The following is a 27,422-nucleotide window of genomic DNA, read 5'->3' on the forward strand; positions in this document are numbered from 1 at the left end:
CAATGACTTCAAGTGCTTCAATCTAACTCAGGTGGCAGATTTCTAGTAGGCAAGAGGCCTGTATCTCTACTGTATAGAATTTCAGAATTAAAGGACCTTTAGTGGAACAAGAGATTAATTTGGAACAGGGGTGTACATAGTGTCGTCTCTCACTAAAGTTTTTAGTTGTGTGAGGCATTACTACTTTGCTCTAATCATCTTGGTGTTATATTAGCACTTTGTTTTTTTGGTTTTTTGAAACTAAACCTAATCCATTTTAGGTAAGTATTTAAAAGTAATCTTCTCTAGTGTATTCACATTATTCTGTACAATTCATCCAGTTCTAATTTTAATGAAAAGGGGAAATAATATTATTGCTGTTTTCTTGGTTCCACAAATCACATATAATTTGCTTTCTCTTTTACTTGCTGCTTGCTTTGGAGAAATAACAAAGGCTGTCCTTGAACTATTGTCATGTAGTTCAAGATTTTTAAGAAGGGAAAGATTTTGTGACTATTTACAAGAAGCCAGATGAATTCTCTGTGCCATTTTACATCTATGTATTCCAGGCTTTTTATTCCTTTGGCAGCTATATGGAAGCACTCAAGTATATTAATCATGATGATAAGCAAACATGTAACGTGATATGCCGTCTCTTTAGCAGAGAAATTGGAAAAAACATATCTTCAGGACCATACTTCTGATTATTTCAGGAAGCTGCAAATTGCTGGAAGACAAGTGGGAGTTCCACTTCAGAGGTTACTCATTGTTTTCAAGCTCTAGCTTGGCAGTGCCTCTGCTCAGGGGATGAAGCTGAAGTGGTATTAATCCACAGTAAAATTAGGATTAACACCAAAGTGTCTTGTATGGTCAATATGGAGTTACAAGCTCATCCCTATGGAGGAAGTCATTGTACACAAGTGAAGAATTGTCCTGTCCAACAAAGGATTTGCACGTATGGACTAGGTATGACTTGGCCTTTAGTAGAGCCAGGTTTGCTTTTTGAACATTTTTTCATTTTGCAACCTTTTGCTACAACACATCTTACCTCTGTTGTTTCACATCTGAAAGCCTGGGAGGCAGAACTATTGCAGGAAGGCAAGGATAGGTTTGGGGCTTCTCCTGTTTTGGATATCTACCTGTCAATTACTACAGAACACAGGATCCAGCAGCCCCATTGCAGTCAAAAATGGAGAATAAAGATCATGCAAATCCCTTGTCTGCATGGGCAAATACCAGGATTGTAACAAAGTTGCAGAGTAGGTAAAATAGAGTCTTCAGTGTCTGGTGCTATTGCTAGTGACTACTGCAGTGATTGCTGAAAAGATTCTTGAGCACTTTGAGAACAAAAACAAAGGAACAAATTCCAACTAGGAATCACTCACTCAATAGCTAAATGACTAATTTTCATCTGCTCTTGATCTCTATAAAGATTGTTTTAGCTTGGAGGATATGAAAAAAGCCAACATTTCTCTACTTGCAAAGTGAGCAATTTGATACAATTAAGCAAAAATATGGAAACTCACAATCTCTCCATGTAACTTTGTTCAATGCAGAATTACAGTAGCTCAGCTGTGCACATGAGGCTCTACTGCATGATTTTTATTCAGTTCCTAACCCATGACTTTGTCAGAACACACTAATAAAAATTATTTATGATCAAAATCTGTAACAAAATCAACCAAGATACAACATTCTTTAATAATACAGTTGATTAAAATCAGCTTCACGCATAAAATCCATTAAATCTTTATACAAACCACTTTAAAACAGCAGTTGTCATTCAAATCACATAAAGGCAGCAGACTACAGATATTCCACATAACAGTACTTTTATCCTGGAGGTCCCTCGTAATCCAAGTGCAGCACTAGATATTCCCTCCTAGAGCTGGTATCTGCTACACAGATATTCTTCGGGTATCCTAAAAAAAAAATCTCGTCCTTCAAACAAGCTTCACAACTGGAAAGTATTTATGAGGAGAAAAGTCAAATTCTGGAGGAACCTATATAGAAAAGATTTAAAAGGTCAGAGAGCAGTACTACGGCATTTAATACCCATAATGAGAACAACATGCAGACAGAAAAAAAAAATTAAACAGATTGAAAAGAAATAGTCCTTGTGGCAGCCAGTACTCTCATGAGTTTGTTCACACAAGCTGCTGCTACACTTGCTTCAACAGTTCTCACTATTGAAGTGAGATTATTAGTCTGTGTTGTCCCCCATGTATTTCCCAATTTTTTTCTCAAAAGATTTATAGGTTAGAGTTTTCCATATTTAGATAACTACAACAAACTATTTCCAGGGGAAAAATAAATTTACTTTCCCTGTTCTTAAGAGTAACTACAGCTTGAATGTGCTCATTTGGCTCTTAAGAGATCTGTAGTGGCTTTACATAGAATTACAGGACCATTCAGGTTGGGAAATCTCCAGATCATTGAATACAACCTTAATGTATGTATTACTACATTTTACGTTCAATTGAGCTGGCATCTCCTTACCTTAGACTCTTTCTTGTGGCCTCCTGCCAGCAGCTTCATGACCACAATATTGGGTTTTGCAACTTTTAGAATTCGATTGACCTAAACACAAAAGGGCAAGAAGTCTTCAAGTCAAAGCATTTGACCTCAAAATGATTTCAATACTCTAATGTTGACATAGTATTAGCCATACAGCAGTTCTCTTACAGGATCAGTTTAACAGAGATCAGACAGTTTTGGATTTGCTTTAAGTACAACAGCTGGATTAATTAAATTTAATGAAGGATGCATTTATTTTAAGTAACTTTTTAAATTCAACAGACCACAGAAACCACAGGTTTAACAATTCTTGAACAAAACCATGGAAACAATGGCAAGTTCTGTGGCACTCCCACAGATAAAGGTATAGATAAGACTCTAGGCATCTAATCTTCAACATTGCAACACAGTGGTAAGGGGTACTCATATATGAACTGGTGGCTTTTTGCACGGAAGTGCTCTTGACGTGCTCAAAACTACCTCTGAACTATCTTGGTTATCCTCAAATTGATAGCTCATATATGAGTACCACCAGGATCCAGAGAAGAGAAAGTGAATCCTAAATTCTCAGGAGGACCTAATCCTGTAACTATTCTTAACCTGCTTAGATATGACAGAAAAAGCATCCTCCTTGGTCCAAAAGATAGTCACAGACACTTAAGGTTTAAACTATGAACAAAGACGGAAAAATCTCTACCCATGTTTACGGCTCAGTGCTGAGAAACTGCTGCAGGGAACAAGTACCAGACTCATTCCTCTTTTCATCCTAATAATATTCAAACCTATTTTTCCCACCTCTCAGGAGGCTACCTGAATTACTAGATTCCAAATAAGCGCAACAGGCACGTTATCACTGTCTGGTTAAAACTGCTGTGCTTTTAGAAATGGGCTAGAATCAAGAAGGAAATAAGCTGCTATCCAGCATCTTGGGTCCTCAGCAGCGAGAGGTTTTTTACCAGTGAGCACAACTTTATGTTAGCTGAGGTACTGAAACAGACTGCTGTGCAAGATTGCCACCACTCTCTGCCGTCTACTCCTTAATCAAAGAACTCAGCTTTGCTCAGCATTTTGATGTAAGTATATTTCGGATGTCAGGCAGATCCAGCTGAGACCAAACACTTATTCTGTTTCTAGCAAATACTCCTTTTCCTAGTACTTCAGTCTTACCTCATTGTCTGGATTTGGAATATTCTCAAGAATCATCTTAGCTTGCTGGTAGTGCTTGCTAGCTGCCATGTAGAGATCTGATGACTGAGGAGGTGGGCTATACTTATTTAAGTCAGACATTTCCTAGTGTGTTACAGAAATACATAAATACATATTAAAATATATAAAACTAAAAATTACCAGGAAATTGGTTTTTTATCACATTACTATATTCAAGGAAAGAGTTATGTCAACTAAATACTATTTTAAGAATCAAAACTGAAGTCAAAACACTTACTTAAAATGGCAAAACCCAAGCAGCAACACAGTGCTCAACTATTATAGTGCCACAAAACCTAATGAAATTGTCATAATCTTTATAAAACAGTCTCTCTCTTGAACAAATTGCCATTCATTTGCTTTAATAATGGCATGCAACAAGGTATGAAGTTATATGAAAAAAAAATAGGAGAAAAAAAAATATATTGTTTACTCAAAGTTACAGCAGGTCAGATGCTGAAACTGTACAAGATTTCATTTTATATAATTTTGATTCTTCCAACTTTTTTGTTTTTGATTAGGTATTAAAAAAGCCTTTAATGACAAAGAGGAAACCATGATAGTTTCATAATCTCCACTACAACAGTGCACATTAACATTAAACTGGGGAGAATGACTGGCATAGAACATAGCACTGCTTCAGTTCAGATTAATTCTGCAGTTAAGTAAAGACTAATAACCAGCTGGGTGAGCAGCAGGGTTCTGCAAACACCTAGCTGAATACCAGCCAACAAGGTGCTCTTACTACAGATCAGACAAGCCTCATATGGGAGTATCCAAGCCAGCATATCAAGGAAGGTTATCATCCTGTACTCAATATTTGTGTTGTATTATCTGAAATACTGCATCCAGGGCTGGATTCACTCAGTTCAAGAAAGATGGTGAGATGTGAAGATGGTTGGGTGCCTAGAGCATATAAGCCACAAGGACAGGTCAGTGGACCTGGACTTTTTCAGTTAGACAGGAAGGATGCTAATTGGTAATTTTAATAGCAGCCTACAACTAAAGACAGTTACAAAGCTGTCAGAAGATAAAGGCTCTTGTTAATAATGGCAAACAGTGTAACATGAGAGGCCACAGCTGTGTCTTAGTGATTCAGACTGGACATTAGGAAAAAAGTGCAGCCCTCAGTCAGTTACCCTGAGACTTAAAAGGACCAGAAAAAAGTAACTGGATCAGGTTTAACCAAAGAGGTTGGAAAATCTCCAATCTTGATTTTTTTTCAGACTTGGGTAGACCAAGACACAGCTAAATGTGATTTATAATGCTACTTGAAGAAGGAGACTGGACAAGACAAGCCTCCACTGGTCCCTTCAAAACACCACTCAAAATTAACTTTTTTATTTTCCCATTTGCTTGCTGCACTAATAAAAACATGCTGCTATAATTAACCACAACCTGTTAACAGAAGAAGTTAAAGAAGTCTGTTAATAGACTTCCAAGAGATTTTCATGCAAATCAACAGAAGCATCTTGAACTGCCACATCAGACCAATTTTTAAATATCTAAGCATCTAAGTTTATAAAAAATTTAGTGCAATATCTTCCTTGCACAAAACTAAAGCTAGAAGTCCTTGCCATTTTGACTTAGTTTCAAGATGCACTTTGAGACATTAAAGGCTCTTTTTACAATGACACTGATATCTAAAGCAGGTAAGTAAATGACTTCTATAAAAGCATGGGCAGCACCACGTTTGAATATTACTCACTTTAAATTGCAGGTAGTGCACTGGGGGTGGTGTTATAACACTGTTGAATGGAGCAAATCTGTGCTCATATCGAACTTGTTCACTATCCAGTTCAAACTTAGGTTTTCTTACTTTGCCATCCATGTCAAAGGCAATCATTGTCTAAAAGAAAAGGATAAATATAGGGAAAAGTATTAGTTTTATGTCATATTTTGCTGTAAGGAAGATCAAAATTATGATTTAGCTATAACTGGAAGGATAGAAAAACTGTAGAGAATTTACCATATAAAATTATAAACCTGAACTTGATTTCCAGCCCCGCTACAAAGAAAGAAGGCATGCAATGTATGCAGGATCCCCATTACAAAAAAAAATGGAAACACATAGAACACAAATGAGTTACCTTGTACATCCCAGCACACATATTTTGGTATGCTTGACTCATGGTGATCTCTCTGCTAAGAGGGCGAACTGCAAATTTTACATAAAAAGATATATTTTTAATTCAATGTAAGTACACGTATTAATTTCAGATCAAAAGAGCTCTTCCAAATTTCGAAAAAGTGCCGTAACTCTCAATTATATTTTAAAATAACTGAAGTATACAAAGCCTAGACATTCATTTCTGCTCACCTGGCTTCTGGTTACATAAAATACCTCAAGACACACTTACCAGTCACATGAACACCATAGTGCTCTCAATGGCATAAACTGGTCAGTGGCATTCCCATGACACTATAAAACACTGAACAGCCTGAAACTTATGTATGTACACAAGAGGCCTGTTTGCTTAGTTCAGGGATCTTTCCGACTTCTAGGGCTAAAATGTTAAAGCACTTTTTATCCTAATAATCCTGACAGCATTCTTGTAAGATTCCCTTTAGTTTCCAGTGTTTAATGCTAAACTGCCCAACACATGGCACCTTAAGTACATTAGTAATTTTCTGAACTTCTAGAGACAGGGGAGTTTAGTTGATATGATCCTGAGCTAGTCATATCCGATTGTTTGTTCCCCTTGTAAAGGTGGCGAGGAAAAGAAAGGGAAGCTCACCATGGTAAAATTAAGAAACATGCTTTAAGAACTTCTAAAGCCAAATAGAAATTACAGAAATATGCTGAAAGTCTGGTGTTTGAATTTAGTTACAGTCACTAAAAGCATAATTCTTCAGGAATTATAAACTCTGAGAAGGTCCAACATATAACACAACTGATGAAACTGGCAATATAAATGAGTTTGTGTTTTTCTGAAAGATCTATTTGCAAGTAACTAACTAACTAGGAAATTCTTAAAAAGTTTTACATTCAGCCTTCATAAACTTTAGGATATTTTTCCTACCCATATTGGTGTGGGCTCTGTAAATTTTGGATTTTAATTCTACATAGCTGCATGAAAGGGGGAAAAAAAGAAATCTTGAGTTAACACTCTACACCTAGGTACCTTTCTTCTTTTTCTTTGTTTTCTTACTACTACGGCCTTTCTGTTGTTCCTCCATTATCCTCTCCTCCGCCATTTGAGAGCTGTCGGCACGGCTCAGCGTTGACATCAGCCAGGCATAGAGGAACTCTGAGAGATACCTGCATGGAAGCAGTATGGAGCTGTTACGGGCGGCAGTGCACCATGGACTCGTGCTGCACGCATTCCCACCGACCACCAAGGCACTTACTCTAAGATGCAAAGGACGTGTCCTAGCAAAGGACAATGTTTATGGGCTGTGAAAACTCTTTGTTTTGCATGGCTGGAATCAACACATCAGTCTACGTTCTTGTTCTGGTTCAGATTCAACCACAAACAGCTCAAGGTATGCGAGTCTCTTACACATTTACTAAGTGAAATCTAAGCTTATTTCAAAACTTCTGTAAGATCAAATTTTTCTAGAACTCTTTCTTCCCCCAACAAATGAAATATTTTTTTTAAAGATACTATGTTAATACCTTTTCTACATTTGTACTTAATTATTCTGACAAACAAGATCACTACTTGCTTTTTCAAGCACTAAAAAGCTGTGAATTATTACATAAAGGGGTCAAGCCCACAGACACACAACATTCATGTGCAGTTCTTTCAGAGTTAAGAGACATCTTTAAGAGAAAGTGGAAGTGAGTCCAATAAATATCTTAATTGACTTCAAATCAAAAGGAATAGGGGGAAAAGAGAATAGAAAAAAAATTACAAATTTGAAGCACAATAAAAATGTAGTAATAGTTACTGAGATATTTGAGTTTCATTTGCACGTTACCTCTCAGAAATTGTTTCTCCTTTTTTTTGTTCATGTAAGTAAGAAAGCAGTTGACATGACAATTCCAACTAAGAGTGATTTTATTAAAATACTAGAGGGCAATATGGGCAGGTAAAAAAATACTCTCATACACAAGTTGGTATTACGTATTGAGGCACTACTTAAAGAATATTGCCACCTTCTGGTAACTTCTGGAATATTAATTTTCTCACTTAATATTTAATCCACTGTTGAAACAATATAAAAACACAATGAATTGCACTGAAGTTTGTGTCATTTGAACTGTTCTAATCTCTCAGTAAGAAGGCTTATGGCTTACGTAGGAATCTCTGGGTAGCTTTGCATTTTAAAAAAAAATTATCTTTTGGCGCAAGCCATTAACTATGAAAAATAATTAATGTGAACGGAAGTGGAAAAATAAAAGTATTCTGTCTCCATATAATGCAATCCTTTTCACTAAAGGCAGAAGATTTCTCTTCAAATATACTCCAAATAAGAAGTGAATTTTAGCTAGTCAACTTTCAGATTACAGTTACAACTTTGCAGAACTTTTCCAGAATACTAGAGATCAGTAAGACTATCAATCCTGATACTAGAGAGGCAGAAAAGAATAAAGGAAATTGCTTTTCTCCTGCTTGCTCTTGTCTACCAAAATCAGCACATTTTTCATTCACTGTCAATAGAAGACCCTGCGCCAAAAAGCTAAACAGAGTGTGTATTACTATTTCAGGAAAAAAAAGTACCCTATTTAGTAACTCTAGAATAGAGACCAACAGATTTTTTTTCCCCACTTGTAATATTATGAATAGGTAAACCAAACACAGTGTTGAGCAAGCTTGAGATCATAAAATCATATTTGAAGTCCCTCCTTCAAATATTTGTAATTATAGCTCTCTGGGAGCATCCCTCCTCGAAGAGCTGTCAATAAAGCGTCCTCTTACCAATAGATGTAGTAATATTCGTGCATACTGTAAAGTTCCAACTCAAAGCCACTGAGAAGATACTGTATCATAATACGAAGGTTATGATATAGGACCCAGGTGCCCAAGCAAGCCAAATGTTGCCTTTGTGGTTCCTGCTTCAGTAACATACTATGAAGCGCTGCATCTACTTTCTCTGCCTGTTGAAATAAAAACCAAAACTTTAAAATAACAGACAGAGGACGAAAAACATTTGATTGAAACAGCATCCCAAACCAGAAATAAAATCTTAACAAAATCTTAACAAATTGGGTCAGTAAATTCACGCTCCAGATTACAAGAGAAATAAGTCTAGAACTGTCAGAAAACTGGAAAGATAGTCACATATGTAAATTCTGCTGCACAGAACAAAAATATTCTATACAGTAATATAGCAAGAACATTAGATAGATAATATTTGTAATTTTAAAATATATTTGTATATAGATCATTAGCAGTCACATGAGCACAAACTCAGAACCCATTACACTCTGTTGTTCATTGCTCTATATTGGCAATAATTACTCTTTTTTTTTAAACCTAGCTGCATTGAAAAAATAAATTTATAAGCTTAACATGCAAGAAACACACTGTGTGTTCCACCAGAGTAACTAAAATATTGCTAAGACCGATTTTGTCTTCAGAAGCAAATTGTATGGAAGACAAAGTCTCTCACAGTTGGAATATCATCAGTAATCCTGAACAGAACAATCCATATAAAATGCTACAAAATGAAAAAAACCAGTGCCTCAGCTATAATACTGCAACAAACTCAATTCAAACCATTTTGAAAAAAGCTGGAGCACACAAAATCTCCCTCCAACTCCAAGTTCCTCCATTGTTTTCCTTGCAATGTACATCCTGGGAAATACTTTATTATTATATGGCTCTCGCTACTGAAGAAACGGATTTCCAGCAAGAAAAAATATGTTTTTTCTTCTCACCTCTCCCTCCCCATTCTTGAGAGATGTCCAAAATCAGTTGGAGCACATATTTTGAAGAGTTATTTTTTACTTTCTTTTTAATCATTGTAAAATTTTGCAGTTTACATCTTACGTAGGTTTAAGGCTAAATTTTCAAAGGTGTTTTGTAAGTGTGCCTTGTCTATCTCCCCCTGGTACATCTTGCAGACTGACAATTACAAGCAGGATGGAGACTAAAAGCTGTGCAGTTACCAGTAAATTACATCGCAACAGCTTTTCCTGAAGTCTACTTATTGGACAAAGCTAATCTTAAAAAATGTAGTATGTTTTTGTTCAACACATCTAACACAAAGGTTTTGGATGCATCATAACAATTTCTTGGGCTAAATTTTAGGAATCCTTGTCTTAAGGATTTTGCATCATTCATTTAGAATTTAGTACCATGCTTTACTTTGGCAGTAATATACCTGGAAAGAAACTTTGCTGGTGTGCTGCCTAGGACATTACCTCATCCTGTAGAGTGGCAAATTCCTCAAGAATGTGACCCAGTTTATCTCTCTGACGAGCTCTGTTGTGTCCATGGATTTGAATCAGACTACAGAATGGCTGAAAGAAGCAAAGTAATTTTAAATTATCAATGCAACTTTGAAACTGCAGGAGAAGCACTGCGATGTCTACTTAGGCACCTGGTTTATGTATCCATATTAGGAGGCAGGTTCCTTAAATCCCTTCAAAGTGCGAGTTAGCTTAAGTCGATGTGAGATTGAGTGAGCATCCTTTAGGAAGGTCACCAGAACAAAATGCTTGGGGCAAAAGTATTATTTCTTAAGGCTAAATCCAGGTGCCCAGGTGACTAAGGTGGCCAGTGGCATCCTGGTTTGTGTCAGATACACTGTGTCCAGCAGGACCAGGGCAGCAATTGTCCCTCTGTAATCAGCACTGGTGAGGCCTCACCTCAAATCTTGTGTTCATTTCTGGGCCTCTCATAACAAGACAGACATTGAGGGGCTGGACCGTGTCCAGAGTGGAGTGCGTTGTCCTGTGAGGAGCAGCTGAGGGAGCTGGGGTTGTTTAGCATGGGGAAGAGGAGGCTCAGGAGAGACCTTATCACTCTCTTCAACTGCCTGACGAGAGGGTGCAGCCAGGTGGGGGTCATCTGTTCTGTCAAGTGACAGGACAAGAGGCAATGGCCTCAAGTTGTGCCAGCGAAGGTTTAGGTTGAATATTAAGAAAAAATTCTTCACAAAGAAGTTTGTCAAGCACTGGAACCAGCTTCCCAGGAAAGTGGTTGAGTGACCATCTCTGGAAGTATTTAAAAGATGTGTAGTCACGGCACTTAGGGGCATGGTTTAGTGATGGACTTGGCAGTGCTGATTTGGACTCAATGAACTTAGAGGTCTTTTCCAACCTAAATAATTCTGTGATTTTCTTAAGATTTTCATTGCACCACATTCCACAACAGAATCTTTTAAAACAACTTTTAAAAAACTGAAACTGGACAGAATGAAGAAATAATTTTGGTTTTATTAGTGCTATGCATTTGTTTTGTGACATGTAGGTGCAGATTTCTTATAAAGTGAAATTTTAAATTAAAATCTGGAAGGAGGAAAAAACCAGCAATAATTACACTGGATTTTTAAAAATTAGTACCAATTTAAGATAGCCAACTTCTTCAATTTTGCCTTTTGCCTAAAATAACTGGTCTCATTTTCAAATGTATATAAATCTGCCAAGTGTTCATACACACAAACATGCTGTAATTGAATGAACACTTACCCGAACACAGTGTGTGACAAAGGAATCAATGTAGTCTTTTGCCTGGTGGTTATTATAAAGACAACACCTAAAAGGGAAATATCCATGTACATACGTATTTTTTATAAATGCCACCAGTCTATGTAGCACAGAATAAAAAAAAGAAACACAAGTGCAGCAACAGCAACTGACTCCTTCATATATAAGTACGAAGTATAAAATGTACATTTTTTGTACATTTGACATTGCTCTTGTAAGCAGGAATATTTCTCATCAGACATGTAAACACACGCAAATTAACTCAAGATCCACTTACTTTGGAGAAAGTACTGGAGGACTGACAAAAGACCTTAAGGCATCTTTTACCATGTCTTGCATGAGGTGAGTGCCGAACACCTTCTTGTTATCTACTAGGAAAGTTGTCTGAAAGTAAAGATGTGTTTTTAGAAACATGTCTTAAGTTAAAAGTAATGCTCTAGAATTACTAATAGAAAACTCTGGCAGTACCTACTATATGTAAGAAACTTGTAAGATTACTTTAAGAATTAAATGGTTCAACTAGGTCCAAGGTTAAAGAGTCAGAAATACTGCCAGGCTACTGCTGATGTTTTTCAGTCCCTATGGATTCTACTGCTTACATCAGTCATGTCTGATACTCATTTAACTTCCCTCCATGAGTGCTGTGTCCCTTTCTTACATGGTTCTTCAGCAATTAGAGAAAAAGCTCTGCTGTCAGGCAACCACAGGGATTACACAAACACATGTGTAGGCCAAAACACACAATGAAAACATTTTACTTGCCCATAGTTGTATTCCATTGGCTCTACACATGGTTTAATAGGGATCAAATGTAAAGAACTTCTGGCATCTAGGGGCATCCTATTATAATCAAAAACTCCTAGAAAGAATTATTTACTTAGAGTCAAGGTACGTATAATGCACTTTCAAGGTAAGAGAAGCAGTGAGAAAGAACAGCCTGTTCTGCACTAACCATCAGTTTTACTGCTGTAGCAATAGAAGCAGTCTATACATTAAATTCTGTCCAAACAAGGAGATGCATACAAACACCAGCTCAAAATGGCACAGCATGTGGAGAGCAGCAAAAAAATGTGTTTACAGGCACAGCTTTATGGCAGAGAAAAAAAAAATTAACACTTTCTGTTTTAATTAGCCTGTACTAAAATGATCAAAGCAACAGTATTTAAACATTATTTTAAAAATTAGATCAGAACATAAGCCTCCACATACAGAATCACAGAATGGTTTGTATTGGAACAGACTCAAAGATCACCTAGTTCCAATCCCCCTGCCATGGGCCCAGACACGTTCCTGGCCGTGAAGACTTGGTAGAGCATCCACAGCTTCTCTGCGCAACCTGTTCCAATGCCTCATCATCTTCACAGCAAAATATTTCTTCCATAATACTTAAATATCCACAGAAAGTTCTTTAACACTTAAATATTATTAAGTTCTATGCAAATTATTGAAATATTTAAAACAATAACAGAATTTCATAATGAATGCAGAAGTACTTTATTCATAGACATAATTAGGACTTGCCTGTAACAGGGATCTTGAAAGAACACATGGTGATTGCTCACTAAACTCACAGAAAAAATCCTAATGTGTATTTAGGAAAAGAAAAAAAAAAAGATGATTCAGGTTAATATGCCAATTTATATATATATGTAAATATACACCAAATCATTTTTACACACACTTGCATCTTCCCTGAACACTTATATACAACTGTGTAAATACAGCAGTATTTTGTTTAAAGGCATAGACAAACATAGCATGGCTTATACAACTTGTAAGAAAGTGACCACAAATAGTTTGAACAGAATGTATTATGAAGATTTTCTGCAATTACTTGGTACTTAACAAAAAGGTTTCTGAGTTTTCAAATGCAGCAACTAGAAAGATGATAGTACAGAAAAAAAATACTATGAGATTGTTAAGATCATGATGTAACTACACCAGGTATTGAACAAAACTGAGAATTGATTTAAAAAAATTGATTGAAACCCAGGTAAGGTTTAACTGGTACCAGACGCTTCATGCAGACGCTTCTTTATTAATTAACAGGAAATAGAAAGACAAGAGATTTGATGTAACTGTATCTCTTTTTATCAGTCAGTGAATGCATGGATACTAAAAAATATTTCAAGCATTTAAGTGTCTTCTAATAAATGTAGGCAGTAACTAAGATTAATATCAGTTATTCAGGAAAGAATATAAGCAGGTGCTTAACTTGATGCCCATTTAGGGAACTACATGTTTAAGCACATATTTAGTGCTCTCTTGTGTTATAGGCACATGTGCAGAATACTGCTTAATAAATTTGAAAAAAATCAGGCATATAGCAAAGAATTATGTTCTGTAGATGCAGCTCTTCAACCAAAGAAACTTGCTTGGCCTTTCCCAGTAAGATGTGTAATTATTTAACAAATTACGGGAAAAGTGGGAAGTTTGAGAGGAGGAAGGTCTTCGTCAAAAGAAGAAAAATATTAAGTATTAAGGAAGGATTAAGTATAAAGTATTAAGGAAGGATAGTAAACTTTGAAATTGTACATAACAGTGAGAAACACCAAATACATACGTAGTGCTCAGTTTTCTCACCAGTGAGCAAGAGCACGCATATATGGAATTATATTTTGCAAGTCGCATTTTCAGATCTTATTTTTGGCAATAAATAAGAAATATTCATGCTTACCAGTATACAGTGCAAATTAGTTAAGTTGACTACTTCACATACAGTTTTTATTCGGTCTATTAGTTTGGAAAAATAATTGACCATTTCTTCCCTTTTAATAATTTTTGCATATCGAGGGAAAGTTGGTGGCAGCAATCTCTGATTAACAAGTGGCTCAAACCCCATCATAATAGGATGATCTAAAGAAGGAGGAGGGGAGAGAGAGAGACAAACTGCATATAATCTGTGTTTTCAGACCCACTTCAAACTTTCAAGTATAGTACAAATTATTCAATTAGCCAAAAGGAATTCTTTAAGTGACAGTTAACTTCCTGACACTCCAACAACCCAACAACAGCAATGATTACTATTTAAAAAACACCGAGTCCTCAGCATCTCAGCATACACCTGTACAAACAGTGAAGTCCTGTTCCCTATTTTAAAGTGGCATCAATCAAAAGTTCACATTATTTCTGGCTTTGAAATGACAGTACTGCTTTCAGGAGAACCACCACTTGGTAAAATAAAATTAAACAATGCAAGTCTGTAATGGGTTGCATAATAAGTATTTTAGTTCAAAGTAAATAGTGATTTCAACTTTTTTTAAATACACAAAGGTATTTACATTTATGAAGAGAGCATATCCAGGAAAGGAAAAAATGGTGTAATTTGATACATACCTCCTTTAGTGGTATCATTCTGTGCCTGCATACCATGATGCAGTGAATTGTGTATGGCAGAAAGCAAGTCAGCTGCCTGAGTCATTAGTTTCTGAGCTTCTGCAACTGCACTTGTCTGAAAGGCAGGAAACAATTATTAACATTGTGAACCAATACATTTTGACTATCTAATTAATGCTAGTATAAAAAAAGTAAGGGCATTAAGATTCTGATGGTCTTACACAAGTTCTGAAAAAAACCCAAACAACCCAACATTTTTGTGCAGTAGTGTTCTTTGTATTTCATATACCTGTACATAAATTCAATATTGTGTATTTTGCTTTGTAAGACTTTACGATAATTACAACTGAAAGTCCTGCATACGCTATGTGAGAGTCTGCTCTGGGGGCATGTAGTTCTATCCCTTTGCCTTAAAACACGAAGTTCCTTCGCCTCTCAGCAATTGGGAAATCTTATATTCAAAAAACAGGCAAATTGTATGGAATGCTACTGAACTCCTCTTCTCAGACCAAAGATGTCTAGATACATATTCAGTATCACATGGAAGGAAAAGCTAACAGTTCTTTTGATATGGACTAAACACTGCCCAATGTCAGGTAACTCCACAGGAGGGGACGGGAACTCAAAACAAGAAGTTTTGCTCATGTGTGTGAGAAGAGTAATTAGAAAGCCATAAATATTTTTAAGTGTTTTGTAATGAATATTCTGTCTTTCTGCAAGGCCATGATAATGTCAGCCACTAGCCTTCCCTTTGTTTCCCACTTTGAATAAAAACTGAATATTTGCCACTGTAAGGCTTTATTCAGAGCTTTACCTCCACCCACATTCAAATCTCCTGAATCTACACAGTAATTGCCTGATCTTAAAGAACAAAAAAAGAGAACTTCACAGGATCCCAATGCAAACAGAAAGGCCAAATGAACGTACCTCTTTTTTTGTAAATGCTATTAGGACAGTTAGTAGGACGCGGGTAAACTTGACTCTGCTGAAGACAGCTAAACATTGTTGATGCTGTAATAAAATTATACTGATTACTAAGCAATAGGTCATAGAATATTCTGTGTTGGGAGGGACCCAGAAAGATCATCCAGCCAACTCCTGGCCCTGCACAGGACCACCCCAAGAGTCACACCACGTGCCTGAGTGTTGTCTAAATGCTTCCGGGACTGAGAGTTTTGGTGCTGTGACCACTTCCCTGGGGAGCCTGTTCCAGTGCCCAGCCACCCTCCTCGTGAAAACTCTTTTTCTAATATCCAACCTAAACCTCCCCTGACACAATTTCAGGCCATTCCCTTGGGTTCTGCCCCCAGAGACAAGATCAGCGTTTGCCCCTCCTCTTTGCCTCATGAGGAAGTAGTAGCTGCAATGAGGTCTGTCCTTAATCTCCTCATCTCCAGGCTGAACAGACCAAGTGACCTCAGCTGCTCCTTGTACAGCTTCTCCTCAAGGCCCTTCACCATCTTTATGGCCCTTCTTTGGACACTCTCTAATACCTTAATGTCTTTCTTTTATGGTGGTGTCCAGAACTCCCACAGGGCTGCTGCCCTCCCTGGACAAACTGCCTCCCCACACAAAGTGCCTCAGCATGCCCTGACTGGCATGTCCCGCTGTTTGCCAGCTCTTTCACCATGCTCCTGGGTGATCACACTCCCCGGCTGCTTTTTATATGCATGGGTGGGGTTATACCATATTTAAATCTCCCATTTACATTCTTGAAATCCAGGAAAAAAAACAAACAATTCATTACTTCAAGTTCAACTTCCGGATCTCTCTCTTCTCCTTGTCGACTTCGAGTGCTCTACAACGTAAAGAAATGTCAAATAATTTACTAAAAATTGCAAAGGGAAGCTACTGATAAAATCCCTTTACCTTCTCTAAAACATCCACCTGTTGAATAATCCCAAAAATCAGTTTTCAAATTCAAAATTTCTTAATATATAATCCAGGTACTTGAATGACTCTCCGATAGTAATGAGACATACCTCAGTAAATTCTGCAAGTAAGCAAGGACAGTGCATGACCATTTTACATTGTAAGCTGTGGTAAAGGAAAATTAAGTAACTTCTTTGACATTACATAGTATCTCTGCCTAAAACCTGAAAGTTAAATACATACTTTCTTGTGTCCCAGCCCAGTGTTACCTTCTACATTATGATTCCACCTACTACTAGTGAAGCAACTACTGAAGAGTATACAGAAGTCTGAAGCTTTCACCATCTTTAGCTAGAAGGCATGTTACACAAACCATTATGCCAGTTCTTCAAAAACCCCACCATAATGACACAAACCTCCATTCCTCATAATCCAACTCCTTTCCCCAAACCTATGTTAAGTACACCTGAAATATAATTGACAAGACAAACATGAAAACAATACCTTCACTCGTCTTTGCATGTCATCTTCGACATCTTTCAGCATACCTGGAAAAAATCACAGCACGATTAAAAGCTGAGAAGCATTCCTAGGCACACCTATACCACTCAGGGGAGAAGAAGTTTCGAGGGCAAAATCAAACTTAGAAGTGCTTTACGTATCCATTAGCCAAAGACTAGACAAAAAATATTCTTGTGAGGAATGGTGGGGATGTCTTGCAACAATCAAAAATCAGAATATAGACTAACTGATGCAAAGCTGAAGCGTTCACAAATTTTTCAAAAATAAATCAATGGAAAGCTCAAATACGTATAAAAAAATCATACATCGAAAAGATTAACTTACATGCTTATGAATGTACCTAATAACATATGTATTCATACCTGTAGAACTACTAGACTGCTTTTTTTTTCCTAAAGAACAACAAATTGTGAGACAAAAAAGCAGAACTCAAGCAATGCACTTTCCAGTGGTCTGTATCTATACCATGATGAGCTCATGCCTAGCCACTTTGTTGGCCCATCTAAAAGCACTTCCTCCGTTTCTCAGGCACTTAACAAGACAACTGAACCTTTTTTCCAAGGAAAACTAATTCGATCTCTCTTTTTACCAAGTCAGCAATTGCCACAAGACTAATAAAAAAACTTAACAGCAGAGACTCCTAGCAGTTCATCAGATGTGACTGAAAGTAATTACATGCTCAAAAGAGAAAGAGGTTGCTGGACAGTTACAAAGAAAGCACAAACTGTACCTGTAACTCTAAGATCTGTCACACTGTTGGCCATTTTAAATCCGTAAGTCATTGACTGAAAATCTTCCTAAAAAAAAAACATCAAGGAAGCAGTATGTAGTGAAATATAAAAAGCTGTAGTAAAAATTTTCAGATTGTGGTTTGAAGTTTTCTTTTTGGTTTGGGTTTTCTGGGAGCTGTTTTCTTAATAGCTTTTGGATCTTTTGCTGTTTTTTCTCTTTTGGGGGAGTGGTTGGGGGTATGCATGGGGTGTACTTTTGTTTCATTCCATCAAGAATAAAAGTCCAGATTTAATCTACACAACTGAATTACACTCAGAATGAATACACTGAATGATTTTCCTGGGCAAATCCAGCTTGAGGCAATTACCTTCTGCATAAATCCTTAATACCAATATGCCCTTCATATTTTCATCAAGTGACACCCTACCAAAATGTTACAAGAACTATAGCTGCAAAGCAGTATTTGATCCATTTTAGATATAGTCAGCAAGAGTGACTTGTCCAAGCTCAGAGGAAACAGATTGCTCTGAGCACAGGAAACAGGACTCTGATCCTGTTGCCAGATGGACATCTTAGACAAAAGACGATCATGACTATCTAACACAGAAAATAAAAAACTTAAACTGGAAGAAAACCACAAGTGAAATGGATTTCAAATGGTTAATCACAAGACTTGAGTTGCTTTTTGAGTAAAATATATGTGTGGCTCTAGTACTCGAGGAAAATATAGAAGGGAGAGCATGAAACACCGTCACTGGGGAAAACTGCATTTTAAAGGTATTGAGTCTAATACTTCTAGGATTATGAATTGCTATTCCTATGCTATCCTTGAATCAAACATGAACAAATGTCACTAATACATTGTTTTACTTGCATTATGGTATAATGTTGCATATTTGACCCCACGAGATGGGAAACACATACCTCCTCAAAAACAGCTGCTTTGTTAACCTTTTCTCTGGCAATATCACAGATTTTTAGGATTCCAAGAGCAAAAGCCTTCATAGCAGGATCTTCTATGAAGTCTGGATTATGAATATAAAGGCAAGTGAATACTGTCTGTGCCAAGGAATGTCCTTCTAACCATGTTATCTAGAGAAAAGGAAATCAAGTATTTTACTCATGACAGCCAAGTCCTCATTTTTATAGCTCCATTCTTCTTCCATTTTACTGTGCTTCAAAGGTTCACTAGGAAACTCCTTATCATGGCAACCTTCCATGTACCAAAAAAGGGCAAGTGAAGGTGTTTCAATCCTAGAATTCGGTGTTGGATAAACCTCTTCTATAAAGTTCAGGTCTAATCCCTGTGATTTAGACATGACATTATGTTAAGAGACCTTCACATTTACAAGCTTTCTCTGCATAAACAGTGAATGGGAAATGCAAATGACTATGAGACAAGTCACCAGTATTCTTCATGTTCTCTCTCTTTTACAACATAGAGTTTCTTGCCACAATCCCCTCTCCCTACCACTTCTGTGTTTCTTTAAGCTACAGGGAAAGATTCAGTAACTTAAATTTCTATCTTGAAATTGCATAAAATAAAGTAGAACCATCTTTTCAAATGGAGTCAGTATTTGGGGGCCAGGAGCAGAAAACAAGTGATGTTACACTGTATCAGATATACAATGATCTTCACATGTCTTTCTGACTAAACTGATTGGAAATGTTTTAAAAAATAATGTTATTGATGTAATTTTAAAGAGTAACTGAAAATAATTAGTATCATTTACTGAGGAAATTAAAGCATATACACAGAAAAAAATCTGCGATTAAGAAGTAACTGATATTTAACTTATTTTTCTAAATGAATTTATTTACTTTCTTCAAAATGCCTCTGTAAGCTCTGTCATTTCTGGCTGTAGAGAAAGGAGCAACAGAGTGCTACCAGTTACTGCACACTCAGCTTCCAACACAGTCAAACATCAATACACAGCAGGCAATCAGATAACCTACATTTATAAAACCAGAAACTATAAAACCTTTCTAAGGTTTAAGGTGCTACCAGCTATATTCCATATTTCTTATAGTAAAAAAATTAAATATCAAAATTAAGCCTTTCATAATAGACAATGTAAATAACTAAATGGAAATTAAAATATATGTATGTATTTTCTGCTTGGTGAATCTTTTTTTGAGTTCTGCTAATCCATTTTTTAAGATGGATTAAAGGAATACATTTTAAAAGCAAAACCATATAACCTAAAGAACAGACAAATGCTTACCAAACAACAGAAACACGTGTCCATTATTCCTACCAGCTCTGGTGAAGTGAGATCCTTTATTTTAATGGTGCCATCCTTAGAAAACAAACCAAAAAAACCCAATCAAAACCCTAAATACTATGGAAGCATACAGGCAAAATACAACTTATTTGTACCAAAGCCAAAAAGGAAAATAAAATTTGTTTAAGACTTCAGAGTAATTGTATACTACTAGCTTTGCTGATCAGCTTCATAACATGTCTTGAATTCTTAAAAACTTTGCCTTCCCATCAGTTGTACACTGACCAACAGAAAACTACCTAAAGAGAATGCTAAAGCAATAATTCTGATTTATTACTAACAAGAAAAGTTTAAAACCAGTTAACTGTCAACACTAAAATCAAAAAACAGTATAATCATACTAAAGAGATTGAACAAGGAATATGCAGGACCAATTCTTTGAAGACTGCTTTTTAAACTGGAAATACTTGTAGTGTTTTACTTAAAGGTAACCAAAAAGGCTGCAACTTTACTTTGATCATTTAGTTTGCCCAGTCTATGCAATCCTGCATACATTCCACGTGACTCAGCCAATATTTTAGGGAGTTCTCTAACTCCATTCAAAATGAAGTTCACCATAAAAAAAATACTTTTCCCTAAGTGCATTATTTTTTCCAAAATAACATAAAGACTTTCAACCTCTCTCCACCAATTTATCTTGATCATAAATCAAAAGTTAATCATTACAGTTAATGTTGGTAAATTATCTGGCTTCTGTTCAAAGTTAATGAACTCAAAGAATGATAGTGTTAATTTCCAGCTTTTTTAAGGAAGTTGGTTTCTATTCAGGTTAAATAGAAGCTAACCAATAGATCTTCATATAAAAGATGCATTTTAGGGAAGCACAGAGTGACTTGCAAAACTATTCTGGAAATACATTTACTTGAGGTATCAATACCCAATAATTTCACAGTACTTTTCACTGTAAAAGTTAGCATCATTGTGATAATGCAGGTAACCAAAAAAAGTAATCATCACAAGATATTTCTTACTTAATTATCCAAAAAAAAAAAAAAAGATAACATAAGTATCAAGTGAAGATTGAAAACATTAATTACGCTGAATTGTGCTTAACTGTAATTTGACAAAACTGCGTATTTCTACAGACAGTGTAGGCAAAACCAGGAAATTCACACGAACCTTAATAGCTTGCTCAAAGTTAAGAACCTTTCTGTTAACTTGATTTCCAATCATACCAGCATCCATCTTGGGATCCATCATTTCAATGGCAGACATGGCTTCAAAAAGACCAAAACTATGAACACACACACAAAAAAAAGGTGCTGAATGTAATTATTTTATACAAAATAGTCTTCAGGAACTAATGGAAAAGAACATAGGATGACAAACCAAGTACACCATATTCTGACAACAGACAATAAGGTATGTGAAAATTAGTACTGATATTCAGAGATCATAGCTTTCAGGAAGTTAAGGATCTCTCAACAAGTTCGTAGGAAAAGAGATGGCTAAAAGTAAAAGAAAATTATTAGCCTTTCTACAAGAGTGAAGAACACTCCTCAGTGACATATCCCACTACTATATCTTTGCACACTTGTTTCTATAAACTTCATAGCATCTTCTTAAACATCACATAAAATAATAAACTGATATTAATTGAACAAGCTGTTCTTTATTACAACATACCCAAAGAAACAAGTGAGATACATCCCCCAGACACTAATGATAATATACATGACACAGACTAATATATATTGAATATACCAGCTTTGTTTAAGATGGGCATGTTAAGAAGACTAATAACAAAAAAACCCTCAGGATGTGACAACATATCACTTGTAGTCAGGGCATAAAAGCTTGCAGAAGAGCCACACCAAAAGAAGACTTGCCTATATATGAAGAGATACAGTGCCTCACTTTATCACAACATTCATCAAAACTCCTGCAACAGTCTTTATAATACACAAAAGTTTATTGCATGTGGCACATTCAGATTCTGAAAAGTGTATTTGCTTTGAATGCACTTATGTATAGAACTACATCTGAAAATGTGCTTTGATTCTGCTAAGTAGCTAGCTGGTGACATCCTTGCACACACTTTTAAGCGGGTTTTCATTTAATAGCATGCTTTACCGCATGCTTTTCTTTGATACACATTTCCAATCCGCAGAGTTCTCACTTTCTGCTTTAGCATGTTATTTAAGTTACATTATTATTAAGTTACATTACGTTACATATGGATTGTTTATCAAAAACTCGATAGTGACATTAGAGTCAACCAAGTTTAAAGTCTTTCTGGCCTTTTTTCATAAAAGCACGTCCCATAAAATAGTTCAGTAACATAATCACTACAGGTCATAAAATGTGCTATAAACTTCTGAAGTACAATTTCAATCACATTAAAAAATGCAATGTTATACTTACACTTTCAGATATGTTCAGCATTCATACAGGTGCAGCATATACATACTGCTGAGAATGTATGATATTCTATATACTTAAAATACTTTATTTAAAGTCTAAAAAAGCTTAGTTATTAGGTAACATTAACATGTTTGCAATAATCCTATCTAAAAGCCAGAACCATCCTACGTGCATACTTACAGCTTGTCATGAAGCAGTTCTCCTAACTTCAGTTCTACAAAGGAACAGGACAGAACAAACAATTACAATCATCCTACTAGCACAACTTCTCCAGGGTAGTCTTGTCACTCACCAAACTGTTTTATGCTAAGAGAGAACAAGGTGCGGAAAGCAGATCAGACATTTCTACTTGCATTGGGTTTGCATGGCCTGGTTTTGGTAGCTTGGTGGGGGGGTGGTACAGGGGTGAGAAGCTGCCAGAAGCTTCTTCCATGTCCAGCAGAGCCAATCCCTGGTGGCTTCAAAGATGGACGTGCCACTGGGCCAATTATAAATGGTCATAATACCTCTGTGATAACAGATTTAAGAAGAAAGAAAAACAAAAAGTTGTGCAGTTTTAACTGCAGATGGAGAAGAGCCTAGTGAGAACATGGGAGAAGAAGAGCCCTGCAGACATCAAGGTCAGTGCAGAAGGAGGGGGAGGAGGTGCTTCTGGTGCCAGAGCTGAGATTCCCCTGCAGCCCATGGTGCAGCCCATGGTAAGGCAGCTGTGCCCCTGCAGCCTTGGAACCCCTGTCCTGTGGAGGTCCATGGGGATGCAGAGATCCACCCACAACCCACGGAGGAGACCCACACTGGAGCAGGTGGATGCCTGAGGAAGGGTTGTGAACCTAAATGAGACCTGTGGAGAGAGGGGCCCTGCTCCCAAGCTGGAGCAGCCTGTCTATGAAGGACTGCACCCTGTGGAAGAGTGACCCACGCTGCAGCAGTTTTGGGAGGACTGCTGTCCGTGGGATGGACTCACACTGCAGCAGGTCACAGAGAGCTGTTGCTTGTGAGATGGACTCACACTGGAGAAGTTCATGGAAACTGTCTCCTGTGGGAGGGACCCCATGGTGCAGCAGGGGAAGAACTCCTCTCCCTGAGCAGTGGGAGAAGCCTCAGGTGCTGAACTGACCATAACCCCCATTCGCTGTCTCCCTGTGCCGCTGGGGTAGGAGGTAGAACTGGGAAGGAGGGAGGCAGGGGGGAAGGTGTTGTTAGGGCTTGTTTTACTTCTCATTATCCTGCTCTGATTTTGTCAGTAATAAATTCACTTCGTATCTCTAAGTTGAGCCTGTTTTGCCCATGACAGTATTTGGTGAGTGATCTCTCCCAGTCCTTATCTCAACCCTTGAAGCTTCATTAAATTTTCTCTCCTCTTTCCAGCTGCAGAGGTGGGGGAGTGAGCAGCTTTGGTGGGTGCCTGGCATCTGGCCCAGGGCAACCCATGACACTACTCCACCTTCGTTTGCTTTTACTTACAAAGCACTTTTCGAGACTGAAGGACTAAAAAAAACCCAGTGGTTCACAATGTGCCCTCATCCCTCTGTTATTCTAGTAGTTAAAGAAGTTTTAGAAATACTAAGCATATAGTGCACTCACAGCCTAAGAAACCTGATATCCTGGGCTGCATCCAAAGCAGTGTGGCCAGCAGGGAGAGGGAGGGGATTCTGCCCCTCTGCTGTGCTCTGGTGAGACCCCACCTGGAACACTGCATCCAGCTCTGGGGTCCTCAGCACTGAACTACATAGACCTGTTGGAGTGAGTTCAGATGAGGGTTACAAAAATGAATGGAAGGCTAGAGAACCTTTCCTATGAAGACAGACTGAAAGAGTTGGGGCTGTTCAGCCTGGAGAAGAAAAGGGTCCTTGGAGACCATCTAGCATCCTTCCAGTTCATAAAGGAAGGCTAGGAAAGAGCTGGAGAGGGACTTTTTACAAGGCCATGCACTGACAGGACAAGGGGAAATGCTGTTAAACTAAAAGAGAGATTTAGATTAGATATTGGGAAGAAATTCTTTACTGTGAGGGTGGTGAGTCACTGGAACAGATTGCCCAGAGAAGTTGTGAATGCCCCATCCCTGGCACTGTTCAAGGCCAGGCTACATGGGGCTTTAACAACATCGTCTGGTGAAAGGTGTCCCTATCCATAGCAGGGGAGTTGGAATGAGATTGTCTTTAAGGTCCCTTCCAACCCAAATGATTCTGTGATGATTATTCTGTGAAACAGCACCATCTAAATAGCCTGGAACACAGCTGCTTCCTCTGCTTCTTTATTCAGGTGTCTTAGTCTTTTCCAGGGAAGACTACTGAAAGGCTTGCTTTTCCTCATTACTTTTAAAGGAGTCTTTAGATATATTTGATGGGTACACAGATATAAGTAATATTGAGAAATTATAATTTATAAGCAATATAGAGTAATATAGAGAAATAATATACAGAAACTGTGCTTATCATTATGTAACATCCTGTGTGGTAAGATGCAGTTTTTATGTTTTTATTTTTCCCTAATGTCATCATAAAATCAGTTGAAAAAACTGTAAACTAGAGGTAGCATCTAATAGTAATAAAGGCAGTGTTTAAATGGAAGCAACTGCTTCCCCATTACTGAGACACATTACACCATTTCAGAAACTCATACTTGTTTCAAAGATGAAAAATGATGCACTGATGAATTAAAAGAATTATTGGGCCCTAGAGATCCAAAAATATACAAGAAATAAACAGAATGTTGACTCTGCATGCCTGAATGACATTTCCACTTGGCAGAAGAGACAGGAAGAAATTTTTGCAAAGGAAAAAAAGCAGGTATGAATATGTGTAAGATGAAAAAACTTTAATTAAAAAGGTATTTATGTAATCTGGAAGAGGAAGAAAAGTGAGGTGGCTCATGATAATTCCAACCTCACAGCTGGGACACGGAATCAATGTAGCTCATTCATCTGAAGCTTGAACCTGGGTCAAATTATTGCTCAGAAGAACTCAAAGAACTATGCTTAGGCCTCCAAAGGATTCCGAGTTTTCTCCAAATGAAAGGACTACAACTCACCTCTACAAGCTTCTTCAAAATCCCGGGTTATGTCTATCCAGCTGGTATTACTCTTTTCCATCTTGTCAGGCATACCAAGTTCCCATCCTGAATCATCATCTTCTACTGTAGCTTTCATAACCATGCTGCTACACCTTTAAATTCCTGTCAGAGACACCATGTATTTGCACAAATTAGAGAAAGTGCTTCATGGGAATATTTTTTTTTTTCTTTTCAAGAATCAGGTGAGAAAGGGAAATGAACTAGCATTTTATTTACACATCTACTGTTACACAGGTCAAACAGTAAAACCCCTATTAATAAAAACTCTTTAAGAAAAAGGTTTTCTTATTCATCATTTCTTTACAAGTAGCTTGTAGGCTGTGAAACCTCAAAAACTAAGGACACCAAAACATCAGCTGTACAGAGCCATACTAAAGTGCCTACTGTCAAATTAGAAATAAAATCGGAAGCATAGCAACAGATGCAGACATCACAATTTCTTTCTTGTTCTTTTATACTATTACAGTACACGTCCTCCTACTGCTCTGCAACAGGAATTAAAGAGGGTACTGTAAAACTGAAAAAAAAAAAGCTTATTTCCTACGATTTCTTTAGCAGAAAGCAGTATCATGATTGTGGCATTGAAGTTAAGCAAGTTCAGACTGGAATATAAGTTTTTAACTCCACCGACCAGTTACTTCGAACTGGTTTTGTGCTTTCGCAACCTCCCGACACGCGGGCAGCCCTAAGGACTTCCACGCTTTCCCGGTCAGCCTGCCTGTGAGATACCAGCAATGCTGAACTCCCCTCATGCTGGGGGAGTTCTCGCAAGAGACAGCTGCGACCTCGGCAAGCTCCGAGCAGCTTAATCACCGCCACCACGGAAGCTTCAAACAAAGGCCCCAGTAGCAGAAGACCTCCCGGGCATCGGGAATTAACAAAAACAAAGAGGAGGATCAAAAGGCTTTTGAACAGCAGCTCGGGGGTCCCCTCGTCCCAGCCAGGCTCACTCCCCGTAGGGAGCGTCAGGGTGTCAACAGTTCTCAAACGACTGCAGGGACTGCCAGGCTCAGCGGGCTGGGATGAGGAAATACGTGGGAAATCAATTAGAATAAATTAAATTCCCCCTTGCATTTCGGGACGTTCAGGCCTCTCGGGCTCCCCTCTTCCCACAGGTCACCCCAACTCCGGCGGTGCCAGAGCCGCGGCCGCCGCGCAGCTCAGCGGGCCCCGCGCAGTCCCCGGGGGCACCGGGCACCGCCGCCTGCCCGCACGGCTCCTCCGCCCCGCCGCAGGGGAGGGGCCAGCGCGCCGCCCGCCCCGCTGCGGGGCAGCGGTACCGCCGCTGCCGGCTCTCCCTTCCTCCGTCCGTCCGTCCGTCCCTCGGTGCCCCTGCGGGCTCTGCCTACGCTCCTCGCCCCGCACCCTCCCCGGGCCTCACCCGCTACGTCCCACGCCGCCGCCGCCCGCCGCTCCAGGCTGGGCCGCTGCCGCACACGCGCAGACCCGTTGCCGCCGCCGCTGCCGCCGCCGCCACCAGCCCGCGGTCCCGGCCTGAGCGCCCCGGCGCAGCCGCACACAGGAAACTCCGCCGCCCCACCCCGTCCACAGCCGCCCCTGCGCGGCCGCCGCTTACCGTGAGCGGCGAGGCGGGGCGAGAGCAGCCGGGGCGGCAGCGCTCGGCACCCGCTGCGCCCGCGAGGAACGCGGGGGCGGGGCGGGGCTACGGCGGCTCCGCCCAGCGCGGTGCCGGCTCGGGCGCCACGAGGGCTCCGTGCGTGGGCGGTGGCAGGGCAGCGGTGGGGGCAGGACTGGGAACGGGCTCGGGGACAATGCGGGAGCCGCGGACGGCCGAGCGCTGCCGCACAGCGAGAACGGAGTCTGTCTCCAGGTCTGTTGCGAACGCTGTATAAATATCTAAAAGGCGTGTGTGAAGAGGAAGGAGCCAGGCTCTTCGCAGTGGTGCCGAGCAATAGGACAAAAGGCAATGGGCAGAA

The 27,422-nt window shown here is 38.7% G+C and overlaps 1 protein-coding gene across 2 annotated transcripts; it reads right to left on the bottom strand.

The window, feature by feature from the left end:
- Window positions 1-237: 237 nt before the first annotated feature.
- On the bottom strand, window positions 238-27,147 carry NAA35 (N-alpha-acetyltransferase 35, NatC auxiliary subunit). Of its 2 annotated transcripts, none has more exons than XM_032095826.1 (23): window positions 27,062-27,147; window positions 25,444-25,587; window positions 22,594-22,627; window positions 21,169-21,283; window positions 19,990-20,064; window positions 18,689-18,856; window positions 17,763-17,829; window positions 17,015-17,058; window positions 16,386-16,436; window positions 15,566-15,649; window positions 14,639-14,753; window positions 13,980-14,158; window positions 12,824-12,883; window positions 11,580-11,686; window positions 11,285-11,351; window positions 10,016-10,114; window positions 8,568-8,746; window positions 6,828-6,964; window positions 5,793-5,860; window positions 5,411-5,551; window positions 3,664-3,786; window positions 2,479-2,559; window positions 238-1,982 (listed from the first exon to the last, which is right to left on the bottom strand). In XM_032095826.1, exons 2-23 carry the CDS (start codon window positions 25,565-25,567, stop codon window positions 1,923-1,925), a joined length of 2,178 nt encoding a protein of 725 aa, XP_031951717.1. In that variant the 5' UTR covers window positions 25,568-25,587; window positions 27,062-27,147; the 3' UTR covers window positions 238-1,922. The 2 variants fall into 2 exon arrangements, with proteins under 2 accessions (XP_031951717.1, XP_031951716.1); XM_032095825.1 differs by lacking the exon at window positions 27,062-27,147 and adding an exon at window positions 26,867-27,013.
- Between the last annotated feature and the right edge of the window lie 275 nt (window positions 27,148-27,422).

Source organism: Corvus moneduloides, chromosome Z (genome assembly GCF_009650955.1).
Source record: "Corvus moneduloides isolate bCorMon1 chromosome Z, bCorMon1.pri, whole genome shotgun sequence".
Taxonomy (NCBI): domain Eukaryota; kingdom Metazoa; phylum Chordata; class Aves; order Passeriformes; family Corvidae; genus Corvus; species Corvus moneduloides.

What these genes read in the sequence shown, in the direction of transcription:
- NAA35 (XM_032095826.1), bottom strand. Translation starts at nt 25,567, where the DNA reads ATGGTTATGAAAGCTACAGTAGAAGATGATGATTCAGGATGGGAACTT. An exon ending in TTTTGAAGAAGCTTGTAGAG is followed by an intron (nt 22,628 to 25,443) that starts GTGAGTTGTAGT and finishes GTTCCTTTGTAG; the next exon opens with AACTGAAGTTAGGAGAACTG. An exon ending in ACTTTGAGCAAGCTATTAAG is followed by an intron (nt 20,065 to 21,168) that starts GTTCGTGTGAAT and finishes TTGTTTTCTAAG; the next exon opens with GATGGCACCATTAAAATAAA.